The 15,540-nt window shown below is 43.7% G+C and overlaps 2 protein-coding genes across 6 annotated transcripts in view; one reads left to right on the top strand and one right to left on the bottom strand.

Annotated features, from left to right (window-relative positions):
* The window catches only part of LOC115823569 (signal transducer and activator of transcription 1-alpha/beta-like), an 18,567-nt gene extending 10,162 nt beyond the window's left edge, over window positions 1-8,405 (top strand). Inside the window, exons 16-24 of the mRNA XM_030787630.1 lie at window positions 396-494; window positions 614-749; window positions 935-990; window positions 2,523-2,614; window positions 3,054-3,193; window positions 3,883-4,068; window positions 5,886-5,970; window positions 6,515-6,566; window positions 8,079-8,405. Coding sequence (XP_030643490.1) covers window positions 396-494; window positions 614-749; window positions 935-990; window positions 2,523-2,614; window positions 3,054-3,193; window positions 3,883-4,068; window positions 5,886-5,970; window positions 6,515-6,566; window positions 8,079-8,405 — 1,173 coding nt within the window. The remainder of the gene's footprint in view (window positions 1-395; window positions 495-613; window positions 750-934; window positions 991-2,522; window positions 2,615-3,053; window positions 3,194-3,882; window positions 4,069-5,885; window positions 5,971-6,514; window positions 6,567-8,078) is intronic.
* A 1,356-nt stretch (window positions 8,406-9,761) lies between these two features.
* glsb (glutaminase b) overlaps window positions 9,762-15,540 on the bottom strand; it is a 41,235-nt gene continuing 35,456 nt past the window's right edge. For all 5 annotated transcript variants that reach the window (XM_030786374.1, XM_030786372.1, XM_030786373.1 and 2 more), the window contains 4 exons: window positions 13,065-13,126; window positions 12,788-12,864; window positions 11,604-11,667; window positions 9,762-11,455 (listed from right to left, as the gene is read on the bottom strand). In XM_030786374.1, the coding sequence (XP_030642234.1) occupies window positions 11,305-11,455; window positions 11,604-11,667; window positions 12,788-12,864; window positions 13,065-13,126 (354 nt within the window). In that variant the 3' untranslated portion in view covers window positions 9,762-11,304. The remainder of the gene's footprint in view (window positions 11,456-11,603; window positions 11,668-12,787; window positions 12,865-13,064; window positions 13,127-15,540) is intronic.

Here is a 15,540-nt window from a genome sequence, read left to right as displayed (position 1 = left end):
GTTAAACTTGTAAGCGAGAATATTGTCATTTTTGTAAGCTGAGGTCAGCCATTACATGTATAAATATAAAAGGGGTAGACAAACGAATAGTACCACCTCACACAAAAGATTTCAATCAATGATTTAAACACGTGAACACTCAGAACGGGTTTACTGGTTTGACTGGATAAATAATATTCCTCCTGAACAGCATGCGACTGAGGTGGATTATAGGAAGCCTCTGAGGTCTGTGTTATTTACGCTGAATTCTCGTGACTTGTGTCCTCTTAATCATCTAACTGATACTCTTACCCCAGGGTTACTTACAATTTTGACAGTTTTCTGCGGCTCACGGTTGTCGGGCAGAGTGTTCTTCTCCTGGTCTGATTTTTCCCACTGTTCTCTGTTTAACACAGACCACCTCACTGCCTTTAGTTGTGATCTCAGGGTCGGTTCAGATGCCTGCGGCCTGGGCTTCCATCCTCTGGTACAACATGCTGTGTAGCGAACCGAGGGTAGGGGTCTGTCCACAGTCATCCATCAACGGTCGTTTACTTGTATGAGGTACCGCTCTCTGGCGCCCTCTACTGGCTTCTTAAAGCAACTCCCTTTTTCACTTTTACTTCTACAGCAGAACCTGTCGTTTTTCCTGAACCCAGAGCAGGCCACGTGGGGCCAGCTGTCAGAGCTTTTGAGCTGGCAGTTTTCCTCCGTTACTAACAGGGGCCTGAACCCAGAGCAGCTCAGGATGCTCGGAGACAAACTTCTTGGTGAGACTAACAGGACGGCATTTTCTCATTCCCATGGTCTATAAAGAATGAATGAGTTCTGTACATCCTGTGGATGAGAACACAGATAAAGACCGGGCACAGTAAACCGTGATCTCTGTAGCACACACGTCCAGTGTGATGGATACACATGGATGTGATTTAAATGATGTTTTGTTTATCAACAGGACCTGAAGCTGGAGGAAATCCAGATGAGCTTATCTCTTGGCCAAAGTTCTGTAAGGTAGTTATATGTTACATTTTAGAGTGACTACAGACAAACAAACAAACAAAAATTAAAAAAGAAACCATACATACACATGCATGTATGTATATCCACACACACACACACACACGCGCACACACACTCACACACACACACTCACACACACATTTATACATACATGAATACACGAGGTGTGGCTATTTAATAGTGAGACTAATGCTGTAATTGATTGTTATAATTGTTTAATAACAGTAACAATGACTGTTTCATAACAGTAATAATGACTGTTTAATAACAGTAATACTGACCGTTTCATAACAGTAATAATGACCGTTTAATAACAGTAATAATGACTGTTTCATAACAGTAATAATGACTGTTTCATAACAGTCTCTTTATCGATGGAGACCATTTCTGCAATCATTCTGACGCTGAGCCGTGTATCGTTTTGAGCGATTTGTCCATTTCGAACGCCAGTTCTTGACGTGCATGGACGTCCACGACGTTCATCGTCTTCGATGTCCTCTCGACCGTCGCAAAATCTCTCGTGCCGCTCAAACACACGTGTGTGTGACATGCATTCCTCCCAATAAACTTCAGTCAGCATACCAAAAGAATCGCTAGCCTCTTTGTTCAGATTCACCAAAAATTTCAAACAGATGCATTGCTCGATTTTTGAACTGGCCATTTTTACGACGCGTCAGAAAAAACACGTCTACTTCAAGCGATGCGTAACAGCGCACTGAAGACCCAAGCGGACTGAAACGTTCAGGGGTTGTTTATGTTTATGTTTATTCAGGGGTCAGTGTATACCACGTGGTTTGCGCATGCGCGCTGTGGTTCGACTTACATAAGCCCAGTCTCATTATTTAATAGCCAATCCATACACACAGACATGCATACACACAGACATGCATACACACAGACATGCCAAACCTGGTACACACAGACATGCATACACACAGACATGCATACACACAGACATGCCAAACCTGGTACACACAGACATGCATACACACAGACATGCATATACACAGACATGCAAAACCTGGTACACAGAGACATGCATACACACAGACATGCATACACACATACATGCATACACACAGACATAGACACCCATGAGATAGACAGATGACAGAGCATGAGGTAAAGAATGTGATATATGTGATATATTGAAACCTATGCACAAGTGTTTCCATAACATGTGAGTTCTTTGTGTAATGTCTGTTTTCTGTGTGTGTGTGTGTGTGTGTGTGTGTGTGTGTGTGTGTGTGTGTGTGCGCGCATGTGTGTGTGCGCATGTGTGTGTGCGTGTGCGTGCGCGTGTGTGTGTGCGTGTGTGTATTTGTGCGTGTGTGTGTACGTGTATGCATGTGCGTGTGTGTGTGTATTTGTGCGTGTGTGCGTGGGTGTATTTGTGCATGCGTGTGTGTGCGTGTGTGTATTTGTGCATGTGTGTGTGTGTGTGTGCATGTGTGTGTGTGTGTGTGTGTGTGTGCGTCTGTGTATTTGTGCATGTGTGTGCGTGTGTGTGTGTGTGTTAACAGACCTGCAGTGACAGAATTCCATCTTTCTGGCACTGGCTGCACAGCACTCTCCAGCTGATTAAAAACCATCTGCTGGACCTGTGGAATGATGGGTAAGACCGCATGTGGAGTTTCCTCTCTCAGATGCATACAGCACTAATGATTCATTCAAATCTCACAAATACATACAGGAGGTAATAGAAGTCCCAATCAATAACATGTTTACAGTATTCAAACCACACTTCTCATTGTTAACAAGAGGTTTTCCTAAAAGGATTTCCTTTAAGCAGGAAACATGATATTGAAAAAGGAAGCGAAGTATATCTTTACTTGTGTTTTTTCTCATTTGTCTCTAGATGGCAAGTTTTCCTATTTAATTTAATTTAACTTCATTTAAATAGTTGCATTAATTTAAATTTATTTCATTTACTGTGAACTAAGTATGTGCAATCATAGAATAGCTGACAGAGTAAAATGCAAAAGGGGACAGAGTGGAGTGAAACATTCTGTTCTCTCATTGCTTCTCTGCTCTGTTGTTTCACTCTCTTGCAGATTAATTATGGGCTTTGTGAATAAGGAACAGGAGAAGTTCTTGTTGAAGGACAAACAGCCAGGGACATTTCTTCTGCGTTTTAGTGAGAGCTGTCGAGATGGCGGAATCACTATTACATTTATAGAGACATCACAGTTTGGTATGTTTATGTGTACAAGTGACAGTGTATGTGTGTGTGTGTGTGTTTGTGTAGGAGGAGAAAATCCAACTGTGTAACCTGTACATTAGGAGTTCCGTATCATATGTGTTGTGCATAGTGTTTTCTGTATGTTAGTAAATTGTGACTGTGAGTGTGTGTGTGTGTGTGTGTGTGTGTGTGCACAGGCATGCATATGTGTGTGTGTGTATGTGTGTGTGTGTGTGTGTGTGTGTGTGTGTGTGTGTGTGTGTGTGTATGTGTGTGTGTGTGTGTGTGTGTGTGTGTGTGTATGTGTGTGTGTGTGTGTGTGTGTGTGTGTGAATGTGTGCAGTGGGTGATTTGTTGTTTTTTAACGGGAGGGATGGACCAATGGTCACTGACACTACTCTAGAGTATATAGGGGGATGGCAGGTTAACAAGGGGGATGCATTTTGGTTATTTTGCTGACAGGGAATGTGCCCCCCCCCCCCCAATCCCCCGACAAATCATCTACTGAATGTGTGTGTGTGTGTGTGTGTGTGTGAGTGTCTTTGTATAGGAGGGGAAAATCTACCTGTGTAACCAGTGCAGTAGCATTTTCATATCATATGTGTTCTTTGTGTGACATGTTTATCTATAACACATGTATCTGTCTAAATCTTGTGTGTATGTCTCTGTGTGTGTGTGTGTGTGTGTGTGCATATCCACAGGAGAGCATGAGATTCATTCAGTGAAGCCTTATACGAAGTACGATTTAAAGAATCTCTCATTTGCTGACATCATCCACAACTACAAACTACTGGATTCTCTGTGTATCCCTGAAGATCCGCTGCTCTTTCTCTACCCCGACATTCCCAAAGACAAAGCCTTTCGCCCCTATTACAGCAAACCATCAGGTCAGACTCGCTGACCGGCCATGGCTGTCACTGCGTGTGTGTGTGTGTATTACAGCAAACCATCAGGTCAGACTCGCTGACCGGCCATGGCTGTCACTGCGTGTGTGTGTGTGTGTATTACAGCAAACCATCAGGTCAGACTCGCTGACCGGCCATGGCTGTCACTGCGTGTGTGTGTGTGTGTGTGTGTATTACAGCAAACCATCAGGTCAGACTCGCTGACCGGCCATGGATGTCACTGCGTGTGTGTGTGTTTGTGTGTGTGTGTGTGTATTACAGCAAACCATCAGGTCAGACTTGCTGACCGGCCATGGCTGTCACTGCGTGTGTGTGTGTGTGTGTGTGTGTGTATTACAGCAAACCATCAGGTCAGACTCGCTGACCGGCCATGGCTGTCACTGCGTGTGTGTGTGTGTGTGTGTATTACAGCAAACCATCAGGTCAGACTCGCTGACCGGCCATGGCTGTCACTGCGTGTGTGTGTGTGTGTGTGTGTGTATTACAGCAAACCATCAGGTCAGACTCGCTGACCACCATGGCTGTCACTGCGTGTGTGTGTGTGTGTGTGTGTGTGTATTACAGCAAACCATCAGGTCAGACTCGCTGACCGGCCATGGCTGTCACTGCGTGTGTGTGTGTGTGTGTGTGTGTGTATTACAGCAAACCATCAGGTCAGACTCGCTGACCGGCCATGGCTGTCACTGCGTGTGTGTGTGTGTGTGTGTGTGTGTGTGTATTACAGCAAACCATCAGGTCAGACTCGCTGACCGGCCATGGCTGTCACTGCGTGTGTGTGTGTGTGTATTACAGCAAACCATCAGGTCAGACTCGCTGACCGGCCATGGCTGTCACTGCGTGTGTGTGTGTGTGTGTGTGTGTGTGTGTGTGTATTACAGCAAACCATCAGGTCAGACTCGCTGACCGGCCATGGCTGTCACTGCGTGTGTGTGTGTGTGTATTACAGCAAACCATCAGGTCAGACTCGCTGACCGGCCATGGCTGTCACTGCGTGTGTGTGTGTGTGTGTGTGTGTGTATTACAGCAAACCATCAGGTCAGACTCGCTGACCGGCCATGGCTGTCACTGCGTGTGTGTGTGTGTGTGTGTGTATTACAGCAAACCATCAGGTCAGACTCGCTGACCGGCCATGGCTGTCACTGCGTGTGTGTGTGTGTGTGTGTGTGTGTGTGTGTGTATTACAGCAAACCATCAGGTCAGACTCGCTGACCGGCCATGGCTGTCACTGCGTGTGTGTGTGTGTGTGTGTGTGTGTGTGTGTGTATTACAGCAAACCATCAGGTCAGACTCGCTGACCGGCCATGGCTGTCACTGCGTGTGTGTGTGTGTGTGTGTGTGTGTATTACAGCAAACCATCAGGTCAGACTCGCTGACCGGCCATGGCTGTCACTGCGTGTGTGTGTGTGTGTGTGTGTGTGTATTACAGCAAACCATCAGGTCAGACTCGCTGACCGGCCATGGCTGTCACTGCGTGTGTGTGTGTGTGTGTGTGTGTGTATTACAGCAAACCATCAGGTCAGACTCGCTGACCGGCCATGGCTGTCACTGCGTGTGTGTGTGTGTGTGTGTGTGTGTGTATTACAGCAAACCATCAGGTTAGACTCACTGACCGGCCACGGTGAGTGAGTGAGTCTGTGTGTGTGTGAAAAGAAGTGTCCATTGTAATAGCCAGTTAGGTAGTAAAGCTACATCTTCAGTGTGCACCACTGTCAAACATATAACAGTATTTGGTTACACCGTTATGATTCTCCTGTCTAATTCCTTTTTTCCACTGACGCTGTGTAACTTCCTTTGCCTAGAAGATGCAAGTCCTCCAGAGGACATGGAGACGAAACCAAACGACCGCCCTTACCTTGACAGACGAATCATATCTGTATCCAAAAAGTAAGTCAAACAGTCTGCAGTTGTAAAGAGGGTTTTCACGTGTAGCTTTCTTCAGAAACTCCACCTATCTGTCTCCTCTGAACCGCCCTCTCACATCCTGATTACCGCTGCGCTGGAACCGGCCAAGGGCTGAGCCGGTCAAATGTAATTCCCAGTGTTGTAACTGTAATTCAGTCAATAGTGCAGTAATGTGGGGGTTTTTTTTCCAGATTTTATCTGTAGAGGTAACTGTTGTCCTCAGACTACTGACTATATAAGGAGGTCGCGCATCTTTAAAACGAATAGAAACACCATGATGTTAATTTTACAGGAGTGTAAATGGAGCGAACTTATCAACATTGTTAAATGTGAATTAAGACGAGTAGAAGACCACACTAATTATCAGCTCCTCCGACAAGCTGAATCCTCATGAGAAACAGAGATTAAAGTGCTTTTTTTGTTGTTTTTATAGTCTTGCTGTGGATTCTCTTTACCGAAACGGTGTTGATGTTCCTCAGTTTCGTTACTTAAGTTAACTCGAGTTTGTGTCTGCTCTTGTCTGCAGTCCTCGCCCGATGCCTTTCCCTTCAGACGTATTTCCCGATTCTGACATGATGGTAGGTGTGCTTGACTTTGCCTTCTATGACTGCGAGGACTCAAACCGTCAGTGTTATTTACAGATAGATAGGACTGCCTCTTATGCACAGAGAGCACATCACTGCCCCCCCCCCCCTTCACAGTGAACATATTGCATTTAACAGAACTGAACTGAATCATAGCATGTCCTCACACCATGCCTGACGTAATCTTTTTTAGCTCATAGCAACAAAATGCTAAGGCTGTTTGTAAACATCCACCACCCAAAGAAGCAAACAAAACAAAACAAAACAAACAAACAAACAAACAAACAAACAGGGGAATGCTAGTCATCTGCTTGACCTGATGTGAGAATAGTTCTCTGTGGTGAACCATGAGGTGAACTATTGGCTGTACTAACATGTGATTTTACGCTTTCTGCACTAAACCGCATGTCCCAGTGCTCACGCTGAACAGGAAACACGCATGTAGAACTCTGTCAGCTCGACCTCTGCAGTATTGCTCAGCCAGCCTGGTTTTGTGTGGCCGCATGAACATATGGCATGTTTTATTTGGCTGGAGGGATTAGATGAACTGTATACTATAGAACAACACACCTCCCACTGTTTTTTTTTTTTTTTCTTTTCTTTTTTTTCCCTTCACAGCTAGTGAATACACTAGCGCGATCTGAAAAGCTGGTCTAATGTTAGCATGGTGGGGAAGTTGTCTGTTACTGAACTCCTATTGAGTGGTCCTGTGACTCTGACATGAGACTTTAATGAACTGTTACATTAACTATTACATCGTTTACATACAGCGGTTTTTGTGAGATGGATAATGATGTTCATGGTACTGTGGCAGTAACTGAGTTTAGCTAGTTTTTTTTTTTTTCAGTTTAGTTTTTCCACACAGAATACTTAAAACATAAACCGTTATGCTTCTCGCTTTCACTGCGTAACCAACCACACAGACGATTATGCAGGAGAAAGGAGAAGCTTCAGGACTTTTGTAGCAGGGTGTAGGTATACGTAATGTGCTACCATTTTTCTGCACAGCTCATAAGAATAAGATATAACCAGCGAGAAGAAAGAAGCGTTGACTTTATTCAGCTGTCGAGGCATCAGGGTGTTCAATAAAGAAATTAATTCAAGAGATGAGGCAGGGGAAAACAGCCTCCCCCCCCCCCAAAATCTAATCGATCTCAGTTTAGGGAAGTGTGTACCTTATTTCACAATACTGGGCCTGAGTCAGTTTAGGAGAATACAGAGGGTAACGGCTAATTATTTCTTCTGTTGATTGATTAACCTAAAATAACTGCTAACATTACCATTTAACCAGGTAAATGAAGTGAGTAGTAACACAAGTCTAATGCAGCGATCATTACCATTTGAAGGAGGCTGCGAATCTTTAGTAGTGGTCAGTTGTGAATCAGGGGAAACAGCCATGCAGCATCCCGTAAAACCGCTTTGAGACAGTGGCCACTATAAAAAAGAAAAGTATTATGCAATACAGTTGAATTGAGTTGAATTGAATTGAACTGAAAATTGCTGCAGGTAGACCAGGTCGAGGAAAGTGAAGGGCTAATCCACACACAGCAAAACGCTGACCCAGAGGGCGCTCAGGCCGCAGTCCCCGGACCGCCTGAGACCTGTTGCTACAGCCCGGTTTTGCCCGATAAGCCTGCCCCCAAGAAGAGGAAGCCGGTGGAGGAGCTGTACCAGCCGGCCACCGTGAACTCGAATGAATGGGCTGAAAACGAAGACGAACTGTTTTTCTTGAGTCTTTTAAGGGGTAGTTTTCAAAGGTTGTCATTACAGAAGAGAGCAGAACTTAAAATGAAGTTTCAGCGAATAATCTTCGAAGCGGAGTTCAACCAGTAGCGAGGAAAACACACACACAAACACTTTGGGACTCTTCTGTAATACCACCCAGTAGTTTAATGGTGTGTAGTTGAACTCTTGTGTTATACCCAGTAACTTCACGGAGGGGAAGTCAGGATCCTTATCATGGTTTCAACACACAAGCATTTCAGTCTGTTGGGCTCAACGGCTAAAACTGATTTACTGCCGGCAGCCAGTTACTATTACAGTTGTAGGAACATGTAGCGTCCATAACGGGACATGAACGGTGAAACACTTAATCTTAACACTTAAACTTACAAATTGATTTTAGCACATTGTTTTGAGGTTTTTTTACTTAACTTTTTACTGGATTTCATTTCTGAATTACTTTTATCATTATCGTAATACTTGTACTGACTGGACTGATTTGTTTTTCTTAATTGTTTTGTTCTTTGTTTTTGTCCCTCCTTCGTTTTCTTAATAAATATCTCCTCTCACAAAAGACATGCCATTTGTTCAAAATGTACACTGAGAACGGAACAGAACTGACTGCTGTGTGAAGCTCTGTGCATCGGGAAATTCTTACTGACTGAAAAACTGACAGGGAACGGCACACTTAAGCACTGGAGCCATTGTTACAATCAAAGACAAGACACTAGACAATTCAGTCTTTTGGTTCCAAGTGTTTCATGAGTCGTTCTCAGCGTCTCTTCAGTCTTTAATGCTAGGCTGGTGTATTTCGCATAATCCCTGTTTGACGTCATCCGTAGTTTTGGGAGATCATTCCCTGTTCTTATCATTTGCTTTGCTGTTGTCTCCCTACAGGAATTTGATTCTTTTCCACAGTAACTCTCCCTGCTGATCCGTACGGTTGTAGTAACTGCTCGCGGTGTTATCCTGAGATGGAGAAATCCGTTCTCATTAAGGCGTCTGCCTTCGAAGATGGCATGGAGATTTCTTTTTTTTCTTTGAACTGAAATGAAGGAGAGGGAATTTCGCTCTCCAGGAAACTCGAACAATGCTAACTGTTTTTGACAGTTCAATACACAGTGTATAAGAATCTATCAGTAATTTGACCAATAGAGGACACTTTTACATATCATGTCACTTACTGATATTTTAAGCAGTGTATGTTTGGATGCAATTTCTGGAGACAAGACATTCTAACTACACTAAATGTAACCTTTGACCTGTGAAGGCAGCCTTAAGTACTTGGTATCTGTTAAGTATGTGTAATGTAGCTCTGGCACCATCAATGTGCGTTGTCATGTGGTGTTATTGTGGTCTATGGCCACAAGCATGTGTGTGAAGAAAAAAAAAATTGTGCCATTTGTGTTTGAGAAGCACAGCTTTATTTAACATTGTACATTAAAATAAATATATGTGTGCGTGTGTGTGTGTGTGACAACATACACACACACATGCACACACAACTGCGCATGAACATGTACTTCTCGTTTTTGAATTTAGTCTGTATTAATATGAACAAACAGAGAAAAGATAAAAAGAAGAAACCCGGATAATACATTCTCAAATCCTGAAGTCTCAAGTCCAAGACCTGACTGGTCTGTAACCACATCGCTTTTGTTTTCTCACCCACAGACTCACTGCACAATCTAAGAGTTCTTCCCTTTGGTCTTGTATGTTAACAGCGTTTTTTTGGTAAAAGGGCACCCAAGAGAACTCTGAAAGTTATTCCTCCCAAAATAAAGACTTCAACAAACAGCACAGCAGATGTAGTCGCTTAACCGTAAAGCATTCAGTTTTTTCTCTGTACAATTTGAGGGCTCTGATACTTAGAGCCAGTCTTTGGCTGGTTATGGGTGGGAAAGTGTGAAATCCAGGCCAAAGGCACAAACACGCACAATCGCCACATCAAAAGAGGAACAACAACAAAAAAAAACCCCTAAAAAGCTATTGTTCGTTGACAAACTTTATGAGGGAATTTTGCTTTTGATGACTGGAGTGAAAGGACTTTGGTTAATAAAAACGTCTTATTCATTTCTGGTATTTTAAAATGCGAATGATTTCCACACCTTGCTCAACAGTGACAAAATAAGACTGGTGCGAAAAAGCCCATGCCAAAAGACTCCACTGTCTCTAACATATTCAGAGAATAAAGGGAAACTAACATCCGTTCAGTTGTAGTGGTCCATATGGGAAGAGTGGTAAGTGGTATCTGGTGAGGTCTAGACCAGACCACTGTATAAGAAACAAAAAACAGTGTGTGTCATCCCTACTGTCCAGCCCATACACAGTGGTTGCTAAATGTTCATTAGTAGTGATGTGATATATAGAAGACGATTAAACAACACAGACTTTAGATATTATACCAAGAATATAACCAAAGAAATGACCAGACTTTTCTCACATGCCTCTCTCATGAGACAGTTCTGGTTTGTGTGGACAGTTTCCTACTGAGTGGGACTGAATCTTTTTTTGAGTGTTACCAGAGGAAAAAGGTCCAGATTTCGTCTTAAAGAGAGCAGTGACGCTCTCGCTATGGGAGGAGTGGCTACATCACTGGCAAGTCACCAGTCGCCGGCTACGCTAAAATAATTTGACCGGACATCAATTAGAGATTCACAAATATACAATTTACAGTTATATGTGCGTTAATTGTTTGTTTGTTTGTTTTTTACACCACTTTATATAGACACAGAAATGTTCAACACCACAAACCCTTTTAGGAGAACAGGATGGGTGTGAAGTAAACAAATTAAAAAAAACAAAACAAACCAAAACACATGGGATAAAAATACCCAAAACGTAAATCCATAGCAAAACAAAATAAGAGAGGAAAACAAATAACAAATACTTCAGACATACAGCACAGCCACCATCTATTCTATCAATGACCATTCCACCGGAGAAAGAGTACAGAAGAGCCCAGTCTGAAGATGGTGTTGAAAAGATCGCCCCCTGCTGTTGTGGAGGACTACAGCATGCCATCCAGGTTGTTCTCTGCTGATTCCTTACTGCCCGCAGCTGCATCCTGTGGATTGTATTTATTCTGATAATCCTGCAGAACAGTCACCACCTCGTGATGGCCAAAATGAACAGCCTCATCAAACGGAGTGTTGCCCCACCTGTCGTACAGAGATTTATATTCAGTCAAAAAACCCAAAACAAAACAAAAACATTAAAATAAAATGAAGCCAAGCAAGCATCTCTATGCTGAGCACAGTGACACAGATAAGCAGTAGACATGTGGAGTGTTGTCTGGTGCTCACTAACCTGTCCTTGGGCGAGGGGTGCACTTTACAGGCCTCCAGAAGAAACCGAACCACCTCTGTATGTCCTGTAATCACAGCAAACAAGTCAGTTACGTGCGCCGAAGGCCACGCAGACGTCACAGAGACATGGTAAACAAACAGCACCCGTGCAAGAGGACTGGCGGACAATGACTTCCCAACTCCACTAAAGCTCTCTATTCCCGTCTCCACGCATTCAGATCTCAGGACAGTTTAGTTCGCCAAATGACAACTGTATGTCTAATACAGCCGCGTGGTTTTGGTGCCGCGTGGCATTTGTAAGTCATTCTGCAGGCCCCCGCGTTTGCCACACTCCAGTGGTGTCGACTTTTTCACGGCAATTCTCTGTATGACGGAGCACCCACTGAGACTGTTTCATCTGAGAAGTTCACAGCGGCCAACGTGGATGCCTTTTTTGACCTCGCAAAGTCACGGGACACGAACGGTTATGAATTAAAAAAGAAAAAAATCATAATGCTTGAGGGATTAAGAACAACACGCCCTTTATGTTAAGAAAAACAAAACCTCGGCATTAATGAACAGTGTTTCACGTTTTTTTTTATTTAACATGTGTGTTAGAAAGCAGGTAGCATTTTACGGCATGTACTGTGGTTGAGATTGAGCAGGGCCATATTAACCTTGCAGATGAAGGTCAGACTTCTCCTCTGGTAACTTTAAAGTTCTTTTCAAACCACAGAACTTTAGCCAGTCAGGGTCTGCACCATTGCCACAATGTAAAGCTCTCAAAATACAACACAACATCACACCAGTTCTCAACAATACATGTGCTATGCATCACTGAACTATCCCTCAAAGAACATGCAAGACCTACTCAAAAGGCCAAGCTGATATTGACTTTATGGCGGTGACTAAATGAATAAAACTATCTACCAGTGAGGGAGACTGAGGGAGACCCATCACTTCTATCTCCAAATGCAGTCTCCACAGACTGCTGCACACATTATATGCCAGGAGATTATGTTGAAGATTACGTCATGTGACTGGTCTGCTGGGGCTTTAGAGTAAGTCAGGGTGTTTAATACCTAGTCTATTTAAACAGTGTCTTCCCACAGAACGTTCACCCACACAGTGAAAACACTAAAAACAGACTGAACGAACGCTCACCCACAGTGAAAACACTAAAAACGGATCGTGAAGATCACATACCCTCAGCGGCAGCAACGTGCAGGGCCGTCCTGGAGTCATAGTCCCTCTGCTCCATGTCCATGGAGGACAGTGCAAATCTGAGGAGAGCAAGAGAGAGGGAGAGAGACAGAGAGAATGTGTGGTCAGTAACACACTGAGTACAGCACAATGCAAGACGATATGCGTTTACGTGTAACACAGAGTCACAAGAACAGGCTGAGCTGCCGTAGATGTTAGGACTACCACAGCGCTGCATGTGTGTGGACCGGGCCGGACCGGACCGGACCGAGAACTGTACCTTCTCAACGCAGACACATCTCCGGTGTAGGCAGCAAACAAGAGGTTGATGACAGACTTGACCTGCAATGACAGAGAAGAGTGGTTTGTCGAAGAGACTCAACACAGCCACAGACTGAGGGTGGACTGACACGTGACCTTCCATGTTTCTGGCAAGACCAACGGCGCTTGGGGAAAAAAAATGACAAACAGGTCATAGTCTTTTTTCCTGAATAATTCTGAGCAGAGGGGTTATTATAAGGTTATAGTTAGTGTGTTTTTTCTTTTTTTTTCTTTTAGACTCACTGGACATGTTTAAATGTTTGTGTGGTATTTGAGATACAACAGAGAGAGCTATATTAAAAAGCTGTATTTTTGAAAATGGTTGAATACCATTGCAATGGTTTGCAATGTCTATTTAGTGATGCTTATCTCGGTATGTTGGGGGGGTTTTAGCACTGTGAGTTAAACTGCCGGTCTGAAAACATCTACACTGAAGTTGGACATTACACGACTACAGTCCCCAGTGTCTGTAAGTTGATCTTTTTTAATTTTCTGATTTTTTAAATTTTCTGTAGATATCAATAACATTGCAATGCACGGTTCATCAAGATGTTATGCTTTTCCTGGAGGTTCTTCAGAGGCAAGGCAACAAGAGCATAAGCTCATTTTGTTTTTTTGTTTTCTTTTTTTTTTTTTTAGAGTTGGTGAGAACAGAAGAAAATTAAAAAGAAAAAGTCATTGCCATCTGCCTTATTATTTACTGTAGTACAGTAGTACTGGAGAACCGCCCTAGGCCTCGTCTGTGGTACTGACTTATGCACATATATTCTCATATACTTTTGTAATATCTGTCATATCTGTCATCGTATTTGGCCAGATCAACCCAAAAGGTCTTTTTAATTTGAACAAATCTGGAATGTGCCTATTGCTACTACTTGCTGACATTAGGGTATTTTACATATTATGGGTTTTTTTTTTCCTGGAACCGACTGAGTACTGGACCATGGACAGTATCCAAGAAAAGAATTTTGCCGCATTGAGAGTTTCTTCGGTGGACAAATTGTGACGTACGCTCTCACGGCTGCAGCACGGAGAGGCACTGAACACTTTTAACAATGACAAAGTAATGTCTTGCCCTCTCTGAGAAAAGCATTAAAGCAAGCGACTTTAAAAACACCATCGTACGACATCTCACATTAGCTCTTTACAGACTTATCTCCCAGACTAATCTCATGCATACATACTAGCAGAGGCAATGAATGAGTCTGAAACGTTGAAGTCAGGGAGCGGCAGGTCCAGAGAGCACTGACAATGATCCAAGAGCAGCTACTTACTGTCTCTTGACACACAGGAGCTCTCATCTATAAATATGACTGACTTAAAAACATTGATACAACAAAAAGACTGCTTTTGTTTTTCAATCATTCGGTTTGACATAAAAACAACAATTGATTTATGGAATATTTTTTTCTCCTTGTTTGTTAATTGTGTAGATGGTATTTGAAGGGAGGAGTGAGACAGTGTGCACCACTGTGTTGTCTCTCTTTTCTGCAGAGAGACTGAACTCAGATCAGACACAAAGCTTTCCCCATGCAAACACAAAGCACCACTAGCGCCTTCAGTGGCCCACAGCACACAGCACACAACCACACACACACACACACACAACTCAACACGGAGGGGGGGGGGGGCAGCAGCAACAGCCCCCCCCCCAATCCCAGAATCTGCACAGGGCTCCCAAAAACATCCACTCAGACACGAGGGGTGCAAAGGAACACAGAGGTGGGCTATTTTTGGTGGGTTTTTTTTCCCCCTTTTTGAGGAGGATGAGATACTGGTTCGGTCTCAGTGTGTTCTTCTGAACCCCAGGATCAGTATGCTGTTAATAGACTGTTGCATCACACAATTAATTCAACATAATCACAGTTAATCCAGCCTGATATTTTAGGATTAATTATAAGAGAATGTTTTAATCTACTGATATGTAATAATCCCAGCGTGATACTGCCTGAGGAAAATAAAGATAATCTGGGGGCACAGGGCCCCCACAGGGACCAATTTGACAACATGTGGGTGGAATTTTACCAGTTCCACCTGTCTTGCGACGACATGGCGACAAGTCTCTCGCTCTCCGTGCTAACCGCCCACTCCCTCCCCACACTCTCTCTGTCTTTCTCACTCCCTCACTCTCTCTCTGTCTTTCTCACTCCCTCACTCTCTCTCTGTCTTTCTCACTCCCTCGCTCTCTCTCTTCTTCCGTTCGCCCCCCCTCCCCCCCCCCAGTCTCACTGACAGGTTCCGTATCTGATCCAGACAAGTCAGGCCACGGCACGGCTAAGCGGAGCGTTAATGCTAACAGCAGTAAGAAAGCCGCAGCAAGAAGACTAGGATGGAGGCAGATACTCCACCACAGCGGGGAAGACAACTCAAACAACAAACCCCCCCACCCCCCCTTTTTTTTTTTCTCTTTCACCCACAGACAAACAACCATCAAC

Source organism: Chanos chanos, chromosome 10 (assembly GCF_902362185.1).
Source record: "Chanos chanos chromosome 10, fChaCha1.1, whole genome shotgun sequence".
In the NCBI taxonomy this organism is placed as follows: Eukaryota; Metazoa; Chordata; class Actinopteri; order Gonorynchiformes; family Chanidae; genus Chanos; species Chanos chanos.
Note: the sequence above shows the minus strand (reverse complement) of the source record. Positions and strands in the feature narration are given on the sequence as shown.